Source organism: Heteronotia binoei, chromosome 9, assembly GCF_032191835.1.
Source record: "Heteronotia binoei isolate CCM8104 ecotype False Entrance Well chromosome 9, APGP_CSIRO_Hbin_v1, whole genome shotgun sequence".
Classification (NCBI taxonomy): domain Eukaryota; kingdom Metazoa; phylum Chordata; class Lepidosauria; order Squamata; family Gekkonidae; genus Heteronotia; species Heteronotia binoei.
This window is the reverse complement of record NC_083231.1, coordinates 23,015,701-23,035,535: the sequence shown is the minus strand read 5'-3', so window position 1 is coordinate 23,035,535 and position 19,835 is coordinate 23,015,701. Positions and strand designations below refer to the sequence as shown.

General features: G+C 43.3%; 1 protein-coding gene across 1 annotated transcript in view; it reads right to left on the bottom strand.

Moving 5' to 3' along the window:
- Nucleotides 1–19,306, bottom strand: part of NFXL1 (nuclear transcription factor, X-box binding like 1) — an 81,699-nt gene extending 62,393 nt beyond the window's left edge. The window contains exons 1-12 of the mRNA XM_060246296.1: nucleotides 19,032–19,306; nucleotides 13,101–13,274; nucleotides 12,015–12,124; nucleotides 9,981–10,114; nucleotides 8,945–9,123; nucleotides 8,350–8,511; nucleotides 8,063–8,163; nucleotides 5,570–5,684; nucleotides 5,222–5,346; nucleotides 3,121–3,243; nucleotides 836–926; nucleotides 101–221 (exon numbers count right to left, since the gene is read on the bottom strand). Of these exons, the coding sequence (XP_060102279.1) occupies nucleotides 101–221; nucleotides 836–926; nucleotides 3,121–3,243; nucleotides 5,222–5,346; nucleotides 5,570–5,684; nucleotides 8,063–8,163; nucleotides 8,350–8,511; nucleotides 8,945–9,123; nucleotides 9,981–10,114; nucleotides 12,015–12,124; nucleotides 13,101–13,274; nucleotides 19,032–19,179 (1,583 nt within the window). The 5' untranslated portion in view covers nucleotides 19,180–19,306. The remainder of the gene's footprint in view (nucleotides 1–100; nucleotides 222–835; nucleotides 927–3,120; nucleotides 3,244–5,221; nucleotides 5,347–5,569; nucleotides 5,685–8,062; nucleotides 8,164–8,349; nucleotides 8,512–8,944; nucleotides 9,124–9,980; nucleotides 10,115–12,014; nucleotides 12,125–13,100; nucleotides 13,275–19,031) is intronic.
- Between the last annotated feature and the right edge of the window lie 529 nt (nucleotides 19,307–19,835).

Sequence of the window (19,835 nt, the reverse complement as noted above, 5' to 3'; positions counted from 1 at the left end):
TCTACAGAATGACCTCTAGGTGTTAAAAATTGCTCTCTGGAACTTGACTGTGTATATTTTAAAACACACACTGATTTATTTATTTTTTTACTATACTAACCTGCAAAGCTCTTTGCACCTGGGAGGTTTGGTGGTACGTTCTCTACCACAAGGTACTTTGAGAACAGTTTTGCCACAATTGCACTTGACATCTACAGTTTCAGGACATGGATAGCAGCTACCTAAAAAATGAATAGTACAAATAACCATTTCTGGGAAATAGATTGATTTGAGAGGCTATCTGCAATCATCAGAGTACTCTAAAAACATTTCAGAGAATTCACATTCAGAGAAAATTTGCAAGAGTAATTTTAAAATTCTGAAATGGATGCTCAGCTTTGCTACTATGCAACTTATATTAGGGTACATACGAAAGTACCCGGTTAGTTGAATTAAAACTCATCCTCAGACAGTCAAAGCATACCACAAGCAAAAGGGTAATAAGTAATTACACTAGTACCACTGGCATGTAACTTTCATCACTGCAGTAAGTGCCAAATATGAACTTGCACTTGCTCTCTGATGTTATCATAAAAGCCATTAAAAACCTGAAGCTGATCGCAAACATTTGCTGTCATTTTTCTATTTCAGTTCCCAACTCAAAAGGCTAGAAACTTTATTTAAATAACTTTAAATAAGTTTGGTCTCTGGAAACAAAGTTTATTTAACTTTTTTTTAAAGTCAAGAAGTTTCCCATAACATCTGCAGGCAAAGACCCAATGGAGCAAATTTAAAAGTACATCTTGTCCGAGAAGCAGTAAATAATCCGTAAGGGGAATTTACTGCTCATTCTTACCTCTGTGGCAGACCGAAGGGCACTTGTGATTCCGACACCCTAATGTTCGTCCACAGACTTGATCACATGGTGGGCAGTTTCCAGGACAGCACTGCAAATACATGTTTTGAAGGATAAAACATTTTGTCAGTTCATGACTGCTTATCTACCAGGAAGTCTCCCAAGACTTTAAAAAAATGTATCTGAGAGGCACTGGTACTTGCATTTCCCCTCTGCTCTAATCAAGCTGATTATAACATACATTATACCTCAGACTGCACCCTTTACAAGCATCCTTTACAACACTCTCCCCACCTTCTGAATAGGATAAGAGGATTCAGATCTCTATTTCTACTCTACTTGCAAAGGGAGCTTTGACTCTCGAAAGCTTACACCCTGAAACTCTTGTTGGACTCTATGGTGCTACTGGACTCAAATCTAACTGGTATTTGTATTTTGTTCTAGCAATAATCTCATTGCTTTCCCATTGTATCTGACTTTCATATTTAAAGGACTAATGTATATACCTAGGAAGTACATAGTCCTCCTCCCTCTCTTCCCAGGCATCCTTAAGATTACAATATCCAATGTATACAGAGAAGAAATATATTGGTAGAACTGGATGGGATCCAGAATGATGGGTCCAAAAAATATTCAAATGCCATGTACAAATTCCCAGTTCAAACCAGTCCAAAACATCATCATTGATATTCAGACGATCCCAGATTACAACGCTTTTGTGGCCCCCTATTGGTGGAACCAACTCCCGGAAGAAGTAAGGGCCTAGCGGGACCTTGCTCAGTTCCACAAGGCCTATAAAAAAGCACTCTTTCAACTCGCTTTCAACTGAAGAACAGTATAAGAGGATGCCCAACATTGCCGAACACATTGGAACTACTATATTAGCACCAAAACTGGTTTTAAATTGTTTTAAATTATTTTAATTGCTATTACTTAATCTATCCTAATTGTTAAATCCTAGTGTTTATCTGTTGTTTTATTGTTTTGGTTTATTTGCTGTGAGCCGCCCTGAGCCTGCTTCGGCAGGGAAGGCAGGATATAAATCCAATAAATATAAATAAATAAAATTTTTATCAGTCTTCTCTTTGCTTAAAGACAGCCTCCTAACCCAAGACAGCTTCTTACTAACAAGGAGCCATAAACACAGGGGTCAGACACTGCAAGAAGCCTAGATGCCAATTTCCTTCTCAGGCAATGCAGTTATAAAATATTACATTTATCCACTTGCTTATCCTCCAAAATGATGTATGTCATCATGCGTCAACAACAGCTTTCCTGGACAAACAGGTCAGTCCCAATGGGAAAGAATAAAGAGTTACAAATCCACCACTGAAAATCGCTATACTCATAAATCAGTGGGCAAACATTTCAGCTTCACTGGGGGCACTGACTGAAGGTCACAGAGCTCTCCAACAAAAGAACTTCAAAAGGAGACACCAATGGAAAACTGTCCACCTAGGATTCATTAGGTTTCACACTATGTATCCTCTGGCCTGAACAATGACATGGGATTTCTTACTCATTACAGTACCAATGGGAACCCATTATAGACATTTACTAGCTTAGCATAACTAGTGAATGGTCCCTATGTTTTCTTGTTAATTTGAATTTTACATAATTACATTACAACCTGAACCTTCTGTATATCATGGCCCCTTGAGCCTACCACTTATCATTACATCTGAACAAGCAGATGTACAAGCTGGAAAGCATGGTTTGCAGAACTGCACAGTAGGGCAAGCACAACATATACAGTACCATCCTTAGCAAATAACATGCTGCTAAGTCCCTTTAAGTCAATGGGCTTGAAGGGCATAATTCTGCCTAGGACGGCACTGATAGTTTGCTAGTTCAGACACTAGTTTTGCAAAGCAAGGAAAAAACACCTTGGAAGTAACTAACTCATAATATGCAAACTGAAGGAAGGAGAGGAGAAAATGCATTACTCAGAAGCTTTTTCTAGGTGGTTTGGCTTTACATTGGAACCATTAAGTAATGTAGGAAAGAGAAAAACATACAATCCTTGAATCAGATTATTCCTAACCAAATTTCTTTCTCACAGCAAACGGAAATGCAATACAGAAGGAAAAATACGTCATATATACCATAGTTTCAGAAATGAAAAGCAAAACAGTGCATGCTGTATGTCAAAAAACTGCTCCAGCTTTTTCAAAAATGCTCATGTATTTAACTGAATAGATGCTTTTTCTCAGGCAAGAATCTGAGGAAAAGGAACCAAAGAAACAGGAACTAAAATATAGTGTTGATGTATCTTTAGTACTTGCCTTTCTCTTGCACTGATGTTTCTGACAGTCACGAATTTTTGCACACTTTGACTCACAAAAATATGGTTTATGGCAGGGCATTTGTTTCATATGCTTTCCACAGCGGCACTGCTTTTCAACTTCCTGGGGAAAACACGAAGGGAAGGAAATCAAACCCGAGAATCATAAGCAAAGCCTGACCAATAACATGCCGTTATCCTGACAACAAAACTCATGGGTCAAAATGTTAAGCAAGAGCCTTCAGGAGAGAAAGAAATAGTGCACATAGGGATTAGATTATGGCAGCTGAGCTGCACAGATGCTTCCTACCATGCCATGGCAAGAAGCCTGAAGAAAAATGGGACAGAAGACTAACATACTCTAGGGCAGGGGTCCCCAACCCCCAGGCCGTGGACCAGTCCTGGTCCATGGCCTGTTAGCAACCAGGCCGCGGCATAAGGCAGAAGCACTACACTGCTCCTTTAGCCCACCCAGGTCCCAGGCAGACGAAAGAGGCAGCGCAGCCTCACTCCAAAGCACTACCTCTTTCATTCGCCCGGTTCCTGGGTGGCTGGAAGGAGAAGTGTGGCAGTGACCTTCGCTTACCCCTCAGTTAAAGACCCCCATGGGGAGCAGGGATGGGGCATGGGGGCAGCAAAAACCCCAGCACCCCCACCGGTCCATGGAAAAATTGTCTTCCACAAAACCAGTCCCTGGTGCCAAAAAGGTTGGGGGCAGCTGCTCTAGGGAGCTGCAAGTTCAGAAGGGAGGGCAAAGTAGTCAAGATAACAGACCCAATACAAGGACTTCAATTTCTGAGAAATAGCAGAGAATATGATAAACCAGTTTTGGGACCATGACAACACAGATGGAAATTCACCTGCCTGAGAGCTCTTTATATACAATATACATCTCCATACATAGACCAGGAAGTCAGAGAAATCATGTTAGCAGGGTAGGGGGTTGCCACAATTGCTAATTCCTAAAGGAGTAAAGCCAAGAAACTGTTTACCTCCCCATCGCCAATAAGAACTAAAGTTACGTAGAGGTAGCAAAACTACAAAATCAAGTACAGATAACCACAAAAGAACAAAGCTGGGAAGGCATATGTTGTAATACAGTAAAATGGTAGCTCACGTGTAACTGGCAGTCAGGGCAGTGGTAAAGGACACAAGCAGGGGAAGAAGGACTAAGTATAAACTAGATGGGACAGGTACCACCAGCAGTAGCTCCTGAGCTGCACACACCCACCCCAGATTTCAAACATCTGCTTTGGGTCTTCTTGGAACAGTGTTAGGTGGCTGCCAGATTGTTAGAGAGGTCTGCCGCTCTTCCCCACCAAAAGCTTCCCTTCAGTGCTATGCCTTCGAAGCACATTTGATGGCCACTCTTAAAATGGAATTGTCTAGGCCCGCAGGGGGTGGCCTAACTTGCTTAATGTAAGAGCCACAAAGAATAAATGTCAGATGTTTGAGAGCTGCAAGACATGAACAAATACTACACACACGTTTTTATTAAAACTCTTAATACTGGACTACGTGGTGCAGCCACCTTATGTACTCAGTTTTCTCCTTTGGATCTTGAGGACTCTATCCCTGCTCTAGGTCTCCAGGCAACCTCTATGGAGGAGGAGAAAAGCTTGCAAGCCTGCCTATTTCCCCCTCCTTCCCCACTTCACACACGGTGGAAATAGTCACCTACCTATGGGCCAGTGCTCAGAGGCTGACTGAGGTCCTGACACTATGCACAGTTATTCAAGAGTAAACCTCAACCTCTGGAAACCACACAGCATGTGTGAAAGAACCACATGAGGCTCCACAATTTGGCCACCCTTGGTATAGAGAAAGGGTGTTTTGAATTTATACAATCAAGAGCCAATAATTTTAAACAGCATGCTACATTTAAATAAGGACCAAAAGTAATGAGCTCAACACAGCAAAAAGTTACGTATATATTTTCCTGGTTCTGAAGAACAGAAACTGAACTTCATTACTTATATCTGCTTGAGATCCATGGAGGCAGCAGGAATGAGACCCCTATCAGCTCAAAGTGAAAGAGAAGAGCTGGTGAGGAAAATTACTCAAAAGCACACATGCAGAAATGCAGAAAGGGAAACATTAACCTGTCTACAGGTTTCACAGGGACCTCGATGGCAGCGCTGTGAACATCTATGGATCCCACATTCGAGAACTTTGTCACAACTGTCTCCGCAGGTAGGTACATCCTCCGTACATGGCAAAGAAAATTCTAAGACAACACAAAAAGACACCATTGGCAGTTGCCATTTAGCATGCAATTGAAATAAAAAGGTGAGCTGGGTTTTCTTGTACCCTGTTCATTTCATTGGAAGAAAAAACCCTGAAGGTTTTTTCTGCTAAACCCTAAACTGGACTACTGCCAACTTTACAACCTTCACTGCTTTGATCTAATCTGATCACTGTATACCGATGAATAGGCAGAAAATACTTGCTTGATTTTCCACACGGGCAGAACCTTCTGCCGGATCGAGGACATTCCCCACAGGGGCCAGCATGACAGACCTGCTCACAGGCATGGTAACCACAGGGTAAGGTTTTGCGACAAAGCTGGGGGAAGCAGGAGAAACAAATTAACGCATTCACAACTGCTTTATACAGCAAAACACAATAGGAAGGGGAAAGGTGGATTCTCAACACTGAGAAGATAACAAGAACATAAGAGAAGCCATGTTGAATCAGGCCAATGGCCCATCCTGTCCAACACTCTGTATCACACAGTGACCAAAAAAACCAAGTGCCATCAAAAGGTCCACCAGTGGGGCTAGAAGCCCTCCCACTGTTCCCCCGCCCCCCAGCACAAGAATACAGAGCATCACTGCCCCAGACAGAGAGTTCCAACAATAAGCTGTGGCTAATAGCCACTGATGGATCTCTGCTCCATATGCTTATCCATTCCCCTCTTGAAGCTGTCTATGCTTGTAGCCACAGCCACCCACTGTGGCAGTGAATTCCACATGTTAATCACCCTTTGGGTAGAAGATGAAGAAGATGAAGATATTGGATTTATATCCTGCCCTCCTCTCCGAAGAGTCTCAGAGCGGCTCACAATCTCCTTTACCTTCCTCCCCCACAACAGACACCCTGTGAGGTGGGTGGGGCTGGAGAGGGCTCTCACAGCAGCTGCCCTTTCAAGGACAACCTCTGCCAGAGCTATGGCTGACCCAAGGCCATGCTGGCAGGTGCAACTGGAGGAGTGGGGAATCAAACCCGGTTCTACCAGATAAGAGTCCGCACACTTAACCACTATACCAAACCAGGGGGAAGAAGTACTTCCTTTTATCAGTTCTAACCTGACTGCTCAGCAATTTCATTGAATGCCCACGAGTTCTTGTATTGTGAGAAAGGAGTACTTCTTTCTCTACCTTCTCTATTCCATGTATAAACTTGTAAACGTCTATCATGTCACCCCACATCTTAACTAAAAACCTTACTCCATAACACATAAGTAAAATTATATTAGCACTTTCACCAAGAGGAGTAGACAAGAGAGTGTTTATCATCTTATCATGAGCAATCATTTTCACATCTGTTTGGCGGCACTTCCAGTTTTATAACTAAGCACCAAAAGTAGGTCTGAAAACACAGGCAGGAATTAAAGCTCAATGCAAAGAACAATGGGACCTACAGATACTTCATTGAATATTATACTGTGGATCAGCAGCTCATTAAGGTCAACACTGAAACATTTCTGATTAACCCACTATTGACTTGAACCTGAATACTCATGTCGTTGATGTGTTAAAAAGCCTACTTTGGGTGAACGGAACTGTTTTAATTATAATTTTAATGCAGTCAACCATGTCCCCAAGCATCTGATAGGGAAGTCTTGCAGCCATGCAACTGCTGGTGCCTTGCACAGGTGAGGTCACAATACAGCTGGAACGGCATGGAAAGGTCAGTCATATATACCCCTCCTGCGGGGAGGGGGGGGGAGGGACTACCAACAGCCATCACAATGTACCTGACAGTGGCAATTCACAGAAGGGTTGCCTGTATAGAGGCAACAGTTCAAAACGGTTGCTACCACCATTTGGTGGACAAGCTCGCCCTTAATAGTCATAAGAACCAAGGACTAATGTCAGAACAGGCATCTGCACATATCTAACTCGTGGACATTCAATGAAATTGCTGAGCAGTCAGGTTAGAACTGATAAAAGGAAGTATTTCTTCACCCGAAGGGTGATTAACACGTGGAATTCACTGCCACAGGAGGTGGTGGTGGCTACAAGCATAGACAGCTTCAAGAGGGGATTAGATAAGCATATAGAGCAGAGGTTCATCAAAGGCTACTAGCTACAGTGTATTGTTTGAACTCTGTCCGGGGCAGTGATGCTCTGTATTCTTGGTGCTTGGGGGGCACAATGGGAGGGCTTCTAGCCCCACCGGTGGACCTCCTGATGGCACCTGTTTTTTTGGTCACTGTGTGACACAGAGTGTTGGACTGGATGGGCCACTGGCCTGATCCAACATGGCTTCTCTTATGTTCTTATCTAAAAGTTGTTTACGTCACTGTACAAAATGTGAATGCTGAGGCAAGTATATTGGACCTCCTGGTTCTTTCTCCGCCAAGATCTCCATCAAGATCTCCTATACAAGCCATCAAACTTGCTTCTGGGATCTCCCTTTTGTGTCCTTCAAAAGGTGCTGGCATTCCATGCAAGTGGCCCATTTGGGTAACACATTCAGTCCTAGCTGAGCCCACCAGCCACCCCACAGATGCTTACATAGACCTGCTGAACATCTGAGACAGGATTAAAATTACTAGCATTATGAACAATGTTAACTTTGATCGTTTCACATCTTAAAAAGTTCCTTCTTCACATTTGCACACAAGATTCTTCACAGAGATCCTCCACCTTCCCCATAAATCGGAGCTCTATATATTTAATGACAAACTACAAAAGAAAACTTCTAAGGGAGCTCACCTGATCACACTGCCACAAAGGGCTGGCACAAAGTCTCTCTGCTACTTGCCTTCCACAGACACAACTTTGCCTGCTAACTCTTGGGCAGGGTTCACAGTCTCCTAAAGCAAGGTGAAGTCTATGATTAGCATGAACAGATCCATTCCGACACACCTCATCAACATTACCAAACTATGTAACAATTAGCAAGGACACCCAGCCCCCACCCTTGATTCTACAGTCTCCAGAGGGGAGAAAAGAAAGAGAAAACAAATATCTCTCACAAACTCAGACAACATGACACCCACCTGGATGGCAAGGTTTCTCACAGCTGTGCTGTCCACAGGGCAGTTTTCGACCACAGGGCAGCTGGCATGACCATTCTTTTGTACTGCACCTCCGTGGCACTGGCTTTGCCTTTTTACAGTAGCAGGTTGTTAAGACCATCTTAGGACACGGTGGACAAGGACCTAGAGAAATCAGCAGAAACAGGATCAAGGGACTGACATTCCTATACAAGCCATCAAACTTAGTTATGTAGCAAGTTATGTAAGCAATAGCAAGGACCAAGAAAATCCTCCGCTTAAACATGAAGCTAGTTGGGCAGCTCTAGGTTAGTCACTCTTTCTTAAGTTTAGCACGCCACGCAGGACTGTTGTGAGGATGAAGCAATATAAAGTCCTACATATACCGCCTTCAGCTCCCTGCGGAAACAACATGAGAACTGCCCATGTATATAATACATCGCTCTTAAACGGCTAGCACCTTAAAGCTTTCACTGACTGATAACTTTCCATCTTACCGGATTCAAAAGCTAGTTCTCTCAAGTGTAGACCTGTACTTTTAAATCCAGACAGTCCTACTGTTTGAAGCAGCTCAGAACAGTTACCAAATATTCCATACCTGGGTGACAAAGTAGCAGGCACTTGTGTCCACAGGGAGGCTTGAAATCTCTCTCACATACTTGGCCACAAGAATGCGGAACTAGCCAAGGGTCCAGTGCTGGATCCTCCACCTTTCCACAGTAGCAGTAATATCGAGTGGGAATATCTGATCGCTTGTACTCAAACCTACATTTTGGACTAGAACAGGGAAGATTTTTTAAAGAGAGAGTGCACTGAAATTAAATTCAAGCACAATACTTTATTAGAAACACTGATCGGGCCACTTGCAATGATAAGGCCACACTTACGACATGCCAACATGAGTGCTAAGACTCAATTATAACACAGATGGCAGACTTGGCTCTCCAAAGTCCAGAGTTTACCAACAGAGCACAAGACTGAAGCTTGACACTCCAGAAATCTATCAGCAGTAACAGACATTTCACCAGGGCTTATCTATACTGCAACACAAACATTGCAGTGCTTTTTCTTGGGGACTCCACTATCTCTGTTCCTGCATGCCTGTTGAAACTTGACAATAGCATCCACGCTGTGAATGCATTTGGCCAGGAGTACAACTGGGAATTCCAAAAATGTCAGTAGAAGAGGAAACTTACAGAACTTTGGGCACAACCATTAACCTCACCAAGGGGGGGATGAATCTTGTGAACAGCTATTCCTTAATGCAAGCCCTGCTACAATTAATTGCCAGAGGGATGTATACCGCATCTTCCACGCACATGCACAGTATGTTTTTGGACTTATTTTAGCCTGGTGAAGATGAGAATACATAACACCAAATGAACTTTCCATCTCATCATTTTCCTCTGTGACATCTGCATTTAAAGCAAAATGAGGCTGTTTTATTTTTGCTAGCAATTCTTAGGGAGGGGGGGAATCACTGCTCAATTTATTATTATACAAATAAGTTCCTGTCACTACAGGTTAAAATTTCTCTGTTATGGCTACAGATATTTCAAATAACGTTTCAAAGCTATTGCTCAATTTTTCCACCACACCAAGCAGGCTTTCAAAATAAACCTTGAAAAGCTCACCATGGCCACTGATAATCCTTCTTTCCAAAATCATCATCTGTCAAGGGAGAAGATATTAGGAAAACGCTATCCTTAGCCCACTTCTGAATGCAAGGCATGTGAAATATGCAGAAACATCCAGAGCAACTCCAAACCTAGAAGACAGAGATGATGCATTACAGACCTTTCTAGGAAATCTGTTACTGATTCAGTGTACCCAACAAGCAGGTTCCTTTTGATTTTCTGTACAGATACAGAATAATCCAGCAGTCAGACAAGCTTTATTTCTTCAAAACATTTCTGTTTTCCATGTGTGATTTCAGTAGGCTGACACATTTTAAATACAATAATCCACAAGAGGCACAACTATGGATGTGTTCCAGTAGCAGACAAGAAGAAGAAGAATACTGCAGATTTATACCCCACCCTTCTCTCTGAACCAGAGACTCAGAGCAACTTAACAATCTCCTATGTCTTCTCCCCCCATAGCAGACACCCTGTGAGGTGGGTGGGGCTGAAAGAGTTCTTACCGCAGCTACCCTTTCAAGGACAACTCCTGCGATAGCTATGGCTAACCCAAGGCCATTCCAGCAGCTGCCTGTGGAGGAGTGGGGGATCAAATGCGGTTCTCCCAGATAAGAGTCCACGCACTTAACCACTACACCAAACTGGCTCTCAACTTTTCTCTATCAGAAGGAGCTTTCCTGATGCCTCATGCATCAAAGACTGCTTCCACAGAAGGAGGAAAAATTATACGAAACTGTATATGCGGGATCCGATCCAATACGAAAAATTAAAATATCAAATTCCATATAACAAGGATCACACACCATAGTAAGTCTACAAAAGTCCTTTCTGGAAAAGGGACATTTTATTGAGCTTCTCAATAGTCCCTAGAGACACCACTGTTCCAGGGCTGTCACTCGGAGGTCCTGCTAGATTTTAACCACATAAATGGAGCAGAACTTCATCAGGAAGTTGGCCTGAGAAACTTTTTTGGCTCAGGAGCATTTAGGCCATACTGCATCATGCACTGTGGTTTATATTTCCACTTAAACACCTATGCTGGTAATAATTCACTTTGCTGATTTTTTTTTTTTTTTTGCTCAAGGGACGCACGGCAAAATGAAGACAGAAATTAGCTTTTTAAACTGGCAGCAGTCTTGCTACCTTAATATAAGCATAAAATTATATAACCTTTGTTACTTTGCTCATCAAGCAATACAGTTTGCATCGTTCACTGGATGTCTTATGCTTTAGGAGCGGTGGAAAGCAATGTCAAGTTGCAGCCAACTTATGGTGACCCCTGGTGGATTTTCAAGGCAAAAGACCTTCAGAGGTAGTTTGCTATTGCCTACCTCTGTGTAGGGTAGTATCTCATCCAAAGTGCAAACCAGGGCCAACCCTGCTTAGCTTCTGAGTTCTGATGAGATTGACCTAGCCTGGGCCATGCAAGTCAAGGAGCTTTAGGAGTACATTGCCTTTATTCTGTAACCCACCTTGAGTCTCAGTGAGAAAAGAAAGCTATAGATAAAAGTTCCCTTCCAAACCAACTGGGTTGCTCCTGATTGGGCTAATGAATTTAACTATTAGAACGGGTAAACCCAATTGTAAAGGGATCTCTTGCCAGTCAACCAACCAACCAACCAAGAAGTCTCATTTGTGTGGAGAAACCCTCAATAATCACAACAAAATGCAGCTGAGGTTGGACCAGAATTCACATCATTAAAATTACATTTTAATACTAAAATGCCATTCATGTTGCTCACCCCAGATGACAAAAAAGAGATTTAAAAAAAATTAATTTAATTTTTTTGGCCTTCCTTCCAGAAGATATTTAACATGTCTTCAGACTTTTGAAATGGGAAGAAATTCAAAGGTAGAGTGGGGATATAGATCTTGAGGGAGTTCTCTTTATATGCTTTCTGTTTGGGCCTGGGATCAAAAGAGAAGCTGTCCAGAGGCCCTTCTCAGTTGACTGGAGACATTCCAACGGGACAGTAAATACAGAAAGAAGTGGTACTATAACACATTCCCATTATGCATGATACTTACAGCTTGGTTTCTCTTTACGGAAGCAATACAAATCAAGCATGTCATCGCTCCGGACTGAAAAGCCTCGTTCATGTATTGCTTTGTGCGATCCAATTCATGTGTGTCACCATCTTTGAATAAGACAAGATGACTATTATAAGCAGCAGCGAATAGCATTTTAGCTTAGTTTCAAAACATGCTATAATATTAATGCTGAAGGATAATCAAGGGTTTGTTCATGAAGCATCATTTTGATATAAAAATGCCATCCTAACATCTGTTGATGCTTTGAAGGGAAAGTGGCACATGTACAAAAGTTGTGCATTCTGCAACTTATAATGGGCTCTTCCACTCTTATTCACTAAGCATTGGTGAGTCAAAATCAGCATTCTTGTGCTAACCATTACTCTTTTTTTGCTGTCGCTGTAGTTTTACCAGCTAGAGAATAATTAAATAACCATATCCAGTCTCAAATTATTTCCACAGAGAAGCCAAAGATTCTAGTTTATAGCCAGTGTACCCATTATTCCAACCATAGGGATGCCACCAGAAACTTTTAAGATATTATAACAGGCAGGGAGAACGTCACCATAGCGATATCGGTTTTGGTACCACCTTGCAGCACAGACCTCTAATAGTTTCTTTAAAAAGAGTAGGCGATATAGGCTTATTTAATATCTTCATACAAACCCCCACTAGGGCAGAGATTTTTTTATTCTTCTGATGTACTACTAATGGTTTCTCTTCAAGTAAAAGGTATAAAATCCAAGACACAAATAACTTAAAAACTTCCTTCTGTGCATTAGTAACATGGTGCTACTGTCAAACCACAGTCTCGCAATTAACTATTTTTAGATACAGAACTCTCATAATAAAGGGATTTTTGCATCTCAGATTAAGCTGGGGGAATAGAGGTTTAACATTAAATTTTAGTCTCTTCAACAGGTTCAACAGTTTCAGTAAACGCTTTGTGCCTGAAAAAAAACACTGAAATAAGAATTGTGTTACCGTATCAACTATCAAAATTATTGTCTGAAGAATACTATTAAGTTCAGCTCTCATAAAACTGCTATTTTAGCAAAACAAAGTTAACATATAAGACTTTACCAGTTTGATTAGTGTAAGTTGTAAATGTTTTGGCCAATATTTTCCCGTGTTTTCCTTCAGCATCTTCATCGTCATCATCTTCAGACGAGGAACTAAACTGGTCTTCAACAAGCCTTTTAGCTGCTGCTTGATTAGCTCTCTTAATTTCATCAAACTTCTTCTGAGAAGCTAATTCTGTTTAAAATAACAAGAATAAATAATACAAACCTTAACAAAGTTTATTAGTAGTGCCCAACAGTAATACAATGTATTCCACCCTCCCCAATTGCATATATATATATACACATATACACACACACACATATATATACACACCCACACGTGCGTGCAGGGTGTGTGTGCAGGGTCAGACTCCATGAAAAATATGATACACCTTTCTTTGTTGCTGTTCAGCATTTTACTGACATAATCATTAGCAAACCATTTTTGCTTCTTCTCTTACTACAAGTTACTAACTTCTGAAACTTTGTTATGAAACTAGCATCTGTTAAGTATAGCTCTATGCAACCAGAGTAAAGATGTGTTAGTCTCTAATCATTTTTCAAATTCAAGATGTTTATTAAGATATTAATTAACCATACATATAAAATGTTCTCCATATACTGAGGAATCCAATGCAGTCATAAAATAAATGTCAACAGATTTTGAAGCTCAAACTAGACTAGTGCTGTCAACTTAGAATTGAGGTTATTATTATGCATATGCATAGAATAAGGCATTGTCAAGACAAAACACACATATAAACACACACATCTACAACAAAACAAAAAAAAAGGGGAGGGAGAGAGCAAATAAGGTCAGTGCAAAATCATTGTTCCTTGGTACAGCCAAATCAGTGAAACTGAACTGACAGTCCTTTCCTACCCCTAGGAAAGGCTGCTTCAGGAAGGGGATTTAGAGAAGAACAGCTACATGGAGGGAAGAGTTCTTAAACTATTTCCCCACACCAAATCAGCCCTTCTTAGCTGCTTCCCCAGAGTTTCAAGCACATGCTTGCATAGGCAAAATGTTTTTAGGGGCTGGGCAAGGAGGGTTAACTGAAGTAGAAGGCTACCACCTAACACATGCATCAGCCAGCTGCTTCATCTAGATCAGGGGTCCCCAACCTTTTAAGACCAAGGATACCTTTGGAATTCTGACACAGGACAATGCGGATAATGACAAACTGGCTGCAAAAAGAGGCACAGCCAACCAAAAAATGTCAGAGAGGAAGGTTGTACACAGGAGTGGAATTCTAGCAGGAGCTCCTTTGTATATCAGGCCACACACTTCTGATGTAGCCAATCCCCCAAGAGCTTACAAGGCTCTTTTGTAAGCTCCAGGAGGATTGGCTACATCAGGGGTGTGTGGCCTAACATGCAAAGGAGCTCCTGCTAAAATTTCACCCCTAGTTGTATATATAACAGTAACTCTCCAACATTTCAGACACAAACTCTGTTTAACAGGCTGACTTCTGCACAGAAAACTAAAAGCCCTGTTGGACAAACATCCAAGCCCCTCCCGCACTTTCTAAATGCACTTGGTGGACACTAGGAAAGGCATCAGTGGGTACCATCTTGGAGACCCCTGACTGAGATTGTTGTTTAGTCCAAATGATGGCAAGGTTCTTTCCTAACTGAGATCATAGCCCGGCGAGCCCGCTACCCAAAATCATCATTGAATATACTTGGGATTGAACTCAGCCTTATCCATGCAACACACATGTTCTCAAATCTTATCTTACCATCAGCTTATCATCAACTAAACCAGGAGTGTCAAACATGCGGTACAGGGGCTGAATCAGGCCCCTGGAGGGCTCCTCTCAAGCCCCCAAGCAACTGGCTGTCGTCTGCTTCCTTGTCCCCTCTCTCTTGCTTCCTTCTGCATTACAGCTTGCTTTGCCAGGCTTGCTCTATTGCACAAGAGCTAAAGAGCAAAGCTTCTGTTTTCTCCATTGGCCGAGGCTCCTCCCTTGGGGAGGAAGGGGGGAGGGAGAGCTTGCTTTGCCAGGCTTTCTCGATCGCACAGCAGAGCTACTGAGCCAAGCCTCTCCTCCTTCTATTGGCTGAGGCTCCCCCCCCAGTCCCCTGGGGAAGGAAGGAAAGAGTCAGAGCTTCCTTTGCCCAGTTCCCTGGATCCCATGGGAGAAATACAAAGAAATCTTTAAGACCAATGAGTGCTAACGTTTTAAGCATGTTTTAAGTTTTTTAAAACATATATATTTGTATTAATGTTCTTTATAAAAATTTGTATCTCTGCTATCTAATATTTAATAGGTACACACATAGCCCTGCCCGACATGGCCTGGCCCGGCAAGGTCTCATTTATGTCAGATCCAGCCTTCATAACAAATGAGATCAACACCCCAGAACTAAACCTTCCGTTTAGTGACTGAATTGATCTGATTTGGCCCCCGGACTGCATGCTTGACACCCCTGGGTTAGAACATCCAATCAGAACCTGGAACAACTGTGCTCTAATCGGCACTCTGTCACAGCAGTTCATCAGGTGAGCTTGGGCTCATCACACACCCTCAGCCTAATCTACCTCACAGGGCTGCTGTTGTGAAGATAAGGTGGAAGAGGGGAGAATAATGTGATAAGCTGCTTTGGATCCAAATTGGCAAGGACACATTGATGGAATATGTTACCATTTTCAAATTCGGGGGGGGGGGGGGAGATATGCCACCTACTGATTGTTGACTCATCAAGATAACAAGAAATCTTCTGATCTTCTAATCTGCAGCCTGTATGAAAGCATACTAAAGAACTGTACACAGTCATAAATGAAACAGGCAACAAATAAATAATCTAGAAGGACTGTGTTAATGAAAGCTCCAAGAAAGCACACAATAAAAGAAATTCAACAGAAGTGTCAAGAATTTCGTATCTTCCTAATGCCTTTGTATTTTATGGGGTTTTTTTCCTTTTCAATTTTCCCAAATAGTTGTTTCTAAAAACTGTTTTTGATTTGACTAAATGGCTTAAAGATATTAAACAGATTATGGATTATATGGAAACAGCAAAATGATAAACTCCAAAACCTTGGAGAACACTTTACTGTTTAACTGAATGGGAAAAGACACACAGGTATATGAACTGGAAGAAACCAATAGACTGAAATAGCAAATGGGGAGGGAGGAAGATGCACTGACTCACTACAGTGATCATTAATATAATAAAGGGGTCCAATGTCATGCCCGTGGGTGCCAGCTCACACTCTTCCTGGAGCTCATTCTTAGAAAGCAGGCGAGGCTAGGTGGAGCTTTTGCCCAGCTGGCCATGGGCTATTTGATTGGCTGCACAGATTTTTTAAAGTGTCAGGCTGGCAGCAGCTGCCACCACAGCTCAAAAATCTTCACAGAATTAGCGATGGTAAGCTGCTTTTTTATCCTCACAACAACCCTGTTAGGTAGTTGGGCTACAAGTGCATGACTGGCCCTTCCAGCAAGTTTCAGTGGCAGAGTGGGGATTTAAATGTGAATCTCCCAGATTCTAGTCTGACACTTTAACTATTACAACACACTGGCTCCCTTAACATTCTTCAAAGCAGGGATGTCGAATTACAGCCCAGGGGCTGGATCCACTCCCGGAGGGCTCCTATCAGGCCCACGAGCAAGTATGCTTCCTTCTCCCTCTCTCTTGCTTCTTCCTGTGTCATAGCTTGCTTTGCCAAGATTTCTCAATTGCACAGAAGCTACAGAGCAAGGCCTCTATTTTCCCCATTGGCTGAGGCTCCTCCCTTGGGGAGGAAGAGCTTGCTTTGATACTGACCACAATATTGCAAGAGTGCTAATACTTTAAGCATGTTTTATTTTAGGTTTCTTTTTTTAAAAAATTGTGTTTGTCTGTGCTCTTTATAAAGTTTATATCTCTACTACGTGGAATTACATTTTATGACACACGTGGCCCGGCTTGACAAGGTCTCATTTATGTCAGATCCAGCCCTCACAACAAATGACTTTGACACCCCTGTTTTAAAGAGGTGGTCTGAATGAAGGACAGTCTGAAGAATGGTGTCTTCTAGAAATGTGCTTTCTCTGTTTCTCTTTCTAGATAAACCAATAAGAGAATCTCATTCTAAAAAACAGCATCGTAATGAACAATCAGAAACCATCTGGGAGTGGGGGAGTATCACTTAAGTCTTTGAGGCAAGCACACCAAGCCATCATCAATTTACGCAACCCCTTGGGTCCTTCCTACCCACAGAGCAAGCAGGAACTAATGTGAGCTGAGAGATCAAAGCACTGAAGAGCACCACTGAAGTAACAGCCACCTGGGGAAGCATGCAATCAAGAGTGAATTCTGTGCTTCCACAACAATAGCATTCAAGCACAAAGTGAATATCAGGTGCAAAACTCAGTATATTTCTAATTTTTCAGACAGGTGCATGAGCTACGCCTGATGAAACTCAAAAGGCTGGAATGCCAAGTGGATACAATGAGATGAACCTGATTAATATACTGAAACTTTTCACTGTGGATATGTTCTTATTTCATCTTAATACATAGTACATATGGCAGGGGTGGCCAAACTGCAGTTCGGGAGCCACACGTGGCTCTTTTAAACATATTGTGTGTCTTTCAAAGCACCCACCACCAATGTTCCTTCTAAGCATGAGATATCTCACTGATTTTCAGCCTCTAGCTCACACATTTTTGTCTTAGCTCAGGAAGGATGATCCCAGAGCACACTAATTTACGCAGTAGCTCACAACTTTAATGTCAGTAGTTCACAAAGCAGAATTTTTGCTCACGAGACTCTGCAGCTTAGAGGGAACATTGCCCACCACTCCATTGGCCAGCCTGGAGAAGGCATTACTGTATTTAAATCACTTCTCCAAGCCAACTGGCAGCTTGGAGAATGCATTTAAAGTTGCTTTCTTTTCCCCTCTCTCTCCCCCATCTTTTCTTCCTGTGGCTCTCAAACATCTGACGTTCGTGTCTTGCAGCTCTCAAACATCTGTCATTTAGTCTATGTGGCTCTTTCATTAAGCAAGTTTGGCCACCTCTGATATACGGAATACAACCAGAGGTGGACTGGTCTTACCAGGAAAGTTCCGAATAGGCAACCACCCTGAGAGCAACTAGCAGCCAGAAACAAGAGAGCCAAGTGGGGCCCACTCAGTTAAGATCCAGGCAGCAACAGCACTGCAGGAGAAGCCTAAACCCATCGTCACAATTACAGAAGCCCATCAGAGAAACCCATCTGGGTCAGATTGCCCTTGGGGCTGTCCTGACATCCCAATCTGACCCACATACAAGTTGTCATCATCTAAGTGGCCCCTAAGATGCTTGTGGGTGCCGAGTCCCTAGTGCCCACTTGCCACGTCCCCCAATGTGAAGAGCCAGCCCTAGCTTGTCTCCACTTCACTGGAGCAGAAGATGGTGCATTTCAGAACAAATGAGGCAGCCTTGCTTTTCTGTCTGCACGGAGAAGCACCGGTTTGGAAACAGATTGCCTCCGCTGAAGGAAGATGCTTGCCTTGAAACCTTAGTAGAGCCTAATGGTACCTTTTGTGATTGAAAGGGCCCCCGTGGCAGCCATTTTGTGGTAGCGCCCACTACCTGTTCTCAAAAAATCCCCAACAAAGTTGGGAACAACCCCCTCATCTCAAGCCCCCCAAAATCTGGAAACGAGATTTTGTCCTGTGAAATTGGGGAAAACCACAAACCCTCCACGCCTCCCCCAAAGCGGCTTCAGACCTCACGGACTGCTGCCCTTTGCTCAGGGAAATGCCCTTCCAGGAACAGCTGGGAAGGACCTTCGAGTTCACCCCGCCAAGAATATCAGTAATAAGAGGCGTTCTCACGCTTGCATTGGAAGAAATCTGAAACGAATAAATAAATATCCGGCTGCCGGCTTGTAATTTAAAATGTAATGAATTGAGGCGCGTCCGGAGCGTTCCTCGGGCTGGCCTGGGGCAGAAATCCTGAGGGAGGCGCGTTCTCACCATTGGCTCCCGGGACGCTGCTGGGGGTCTGGGCGCCTCCCGCTCCTCTTCCCCTTCCCCGGCCACCAGGTCCGTTCCCTGCGGGGTTGGCTCCGCTTCGACCCCTTCCTCTCCCGCGGCCACCCTGGCGCCAAGCCGCCTCCATCATCCCTCCTCCTCCTCGGTCTGCTGAGGAAACAAGAAGCAACTGTCTCCCTCCAGGGAGGCGCTCGCTGTCTTCCTCGCCTGCAGCCCTTCACAGAGCAGGCGACGGAGACATCCGGCTGCAGGGAAGCGGCGCTACGAAACGCCGCCTTTTGCGCTTCTCCTGGGGGGTCCCCGTCGTGCCCGCGCCGAAACTACAATTCCCAGAGTTCCACGCTACAAAGAAAGCATTCCCGCCCCCCTCGTTGGCGGTGAAGTGAGAGGAACGCCGGGAACGTTCCCCCGCCTTCTCCTAATGGACACGTATGGAGGGCAGAGGAAGAACCCGCGCTAGGTCGCTAGCCAAGCTGCACTACAACACCCAAGATGCATCTGGGCTCCGGTTTCGTTGAGCGCTTCGCGTTGGGCACGCGCTGCACTGTGGGGGTTGCGTTTCCAAAGAGTGCTATCCATAGAGCAGGGGTGGCCAAACTCGCTCCGTGTAAGAGCCACATAGAAACATTGTCATGTTTTAAGAGCCGCAGGACATGAACGTCAGATGTTTGAGAGCCGCAAGACAGGGAGGGAGGGAAAGAAAGCAACTTTTAAATGCACTCTTTAAATAAAGCTGGCTTGGCTTGGAGAATGATTTAAAGAGTGAAATGCTTTCTTCAAGCTGGC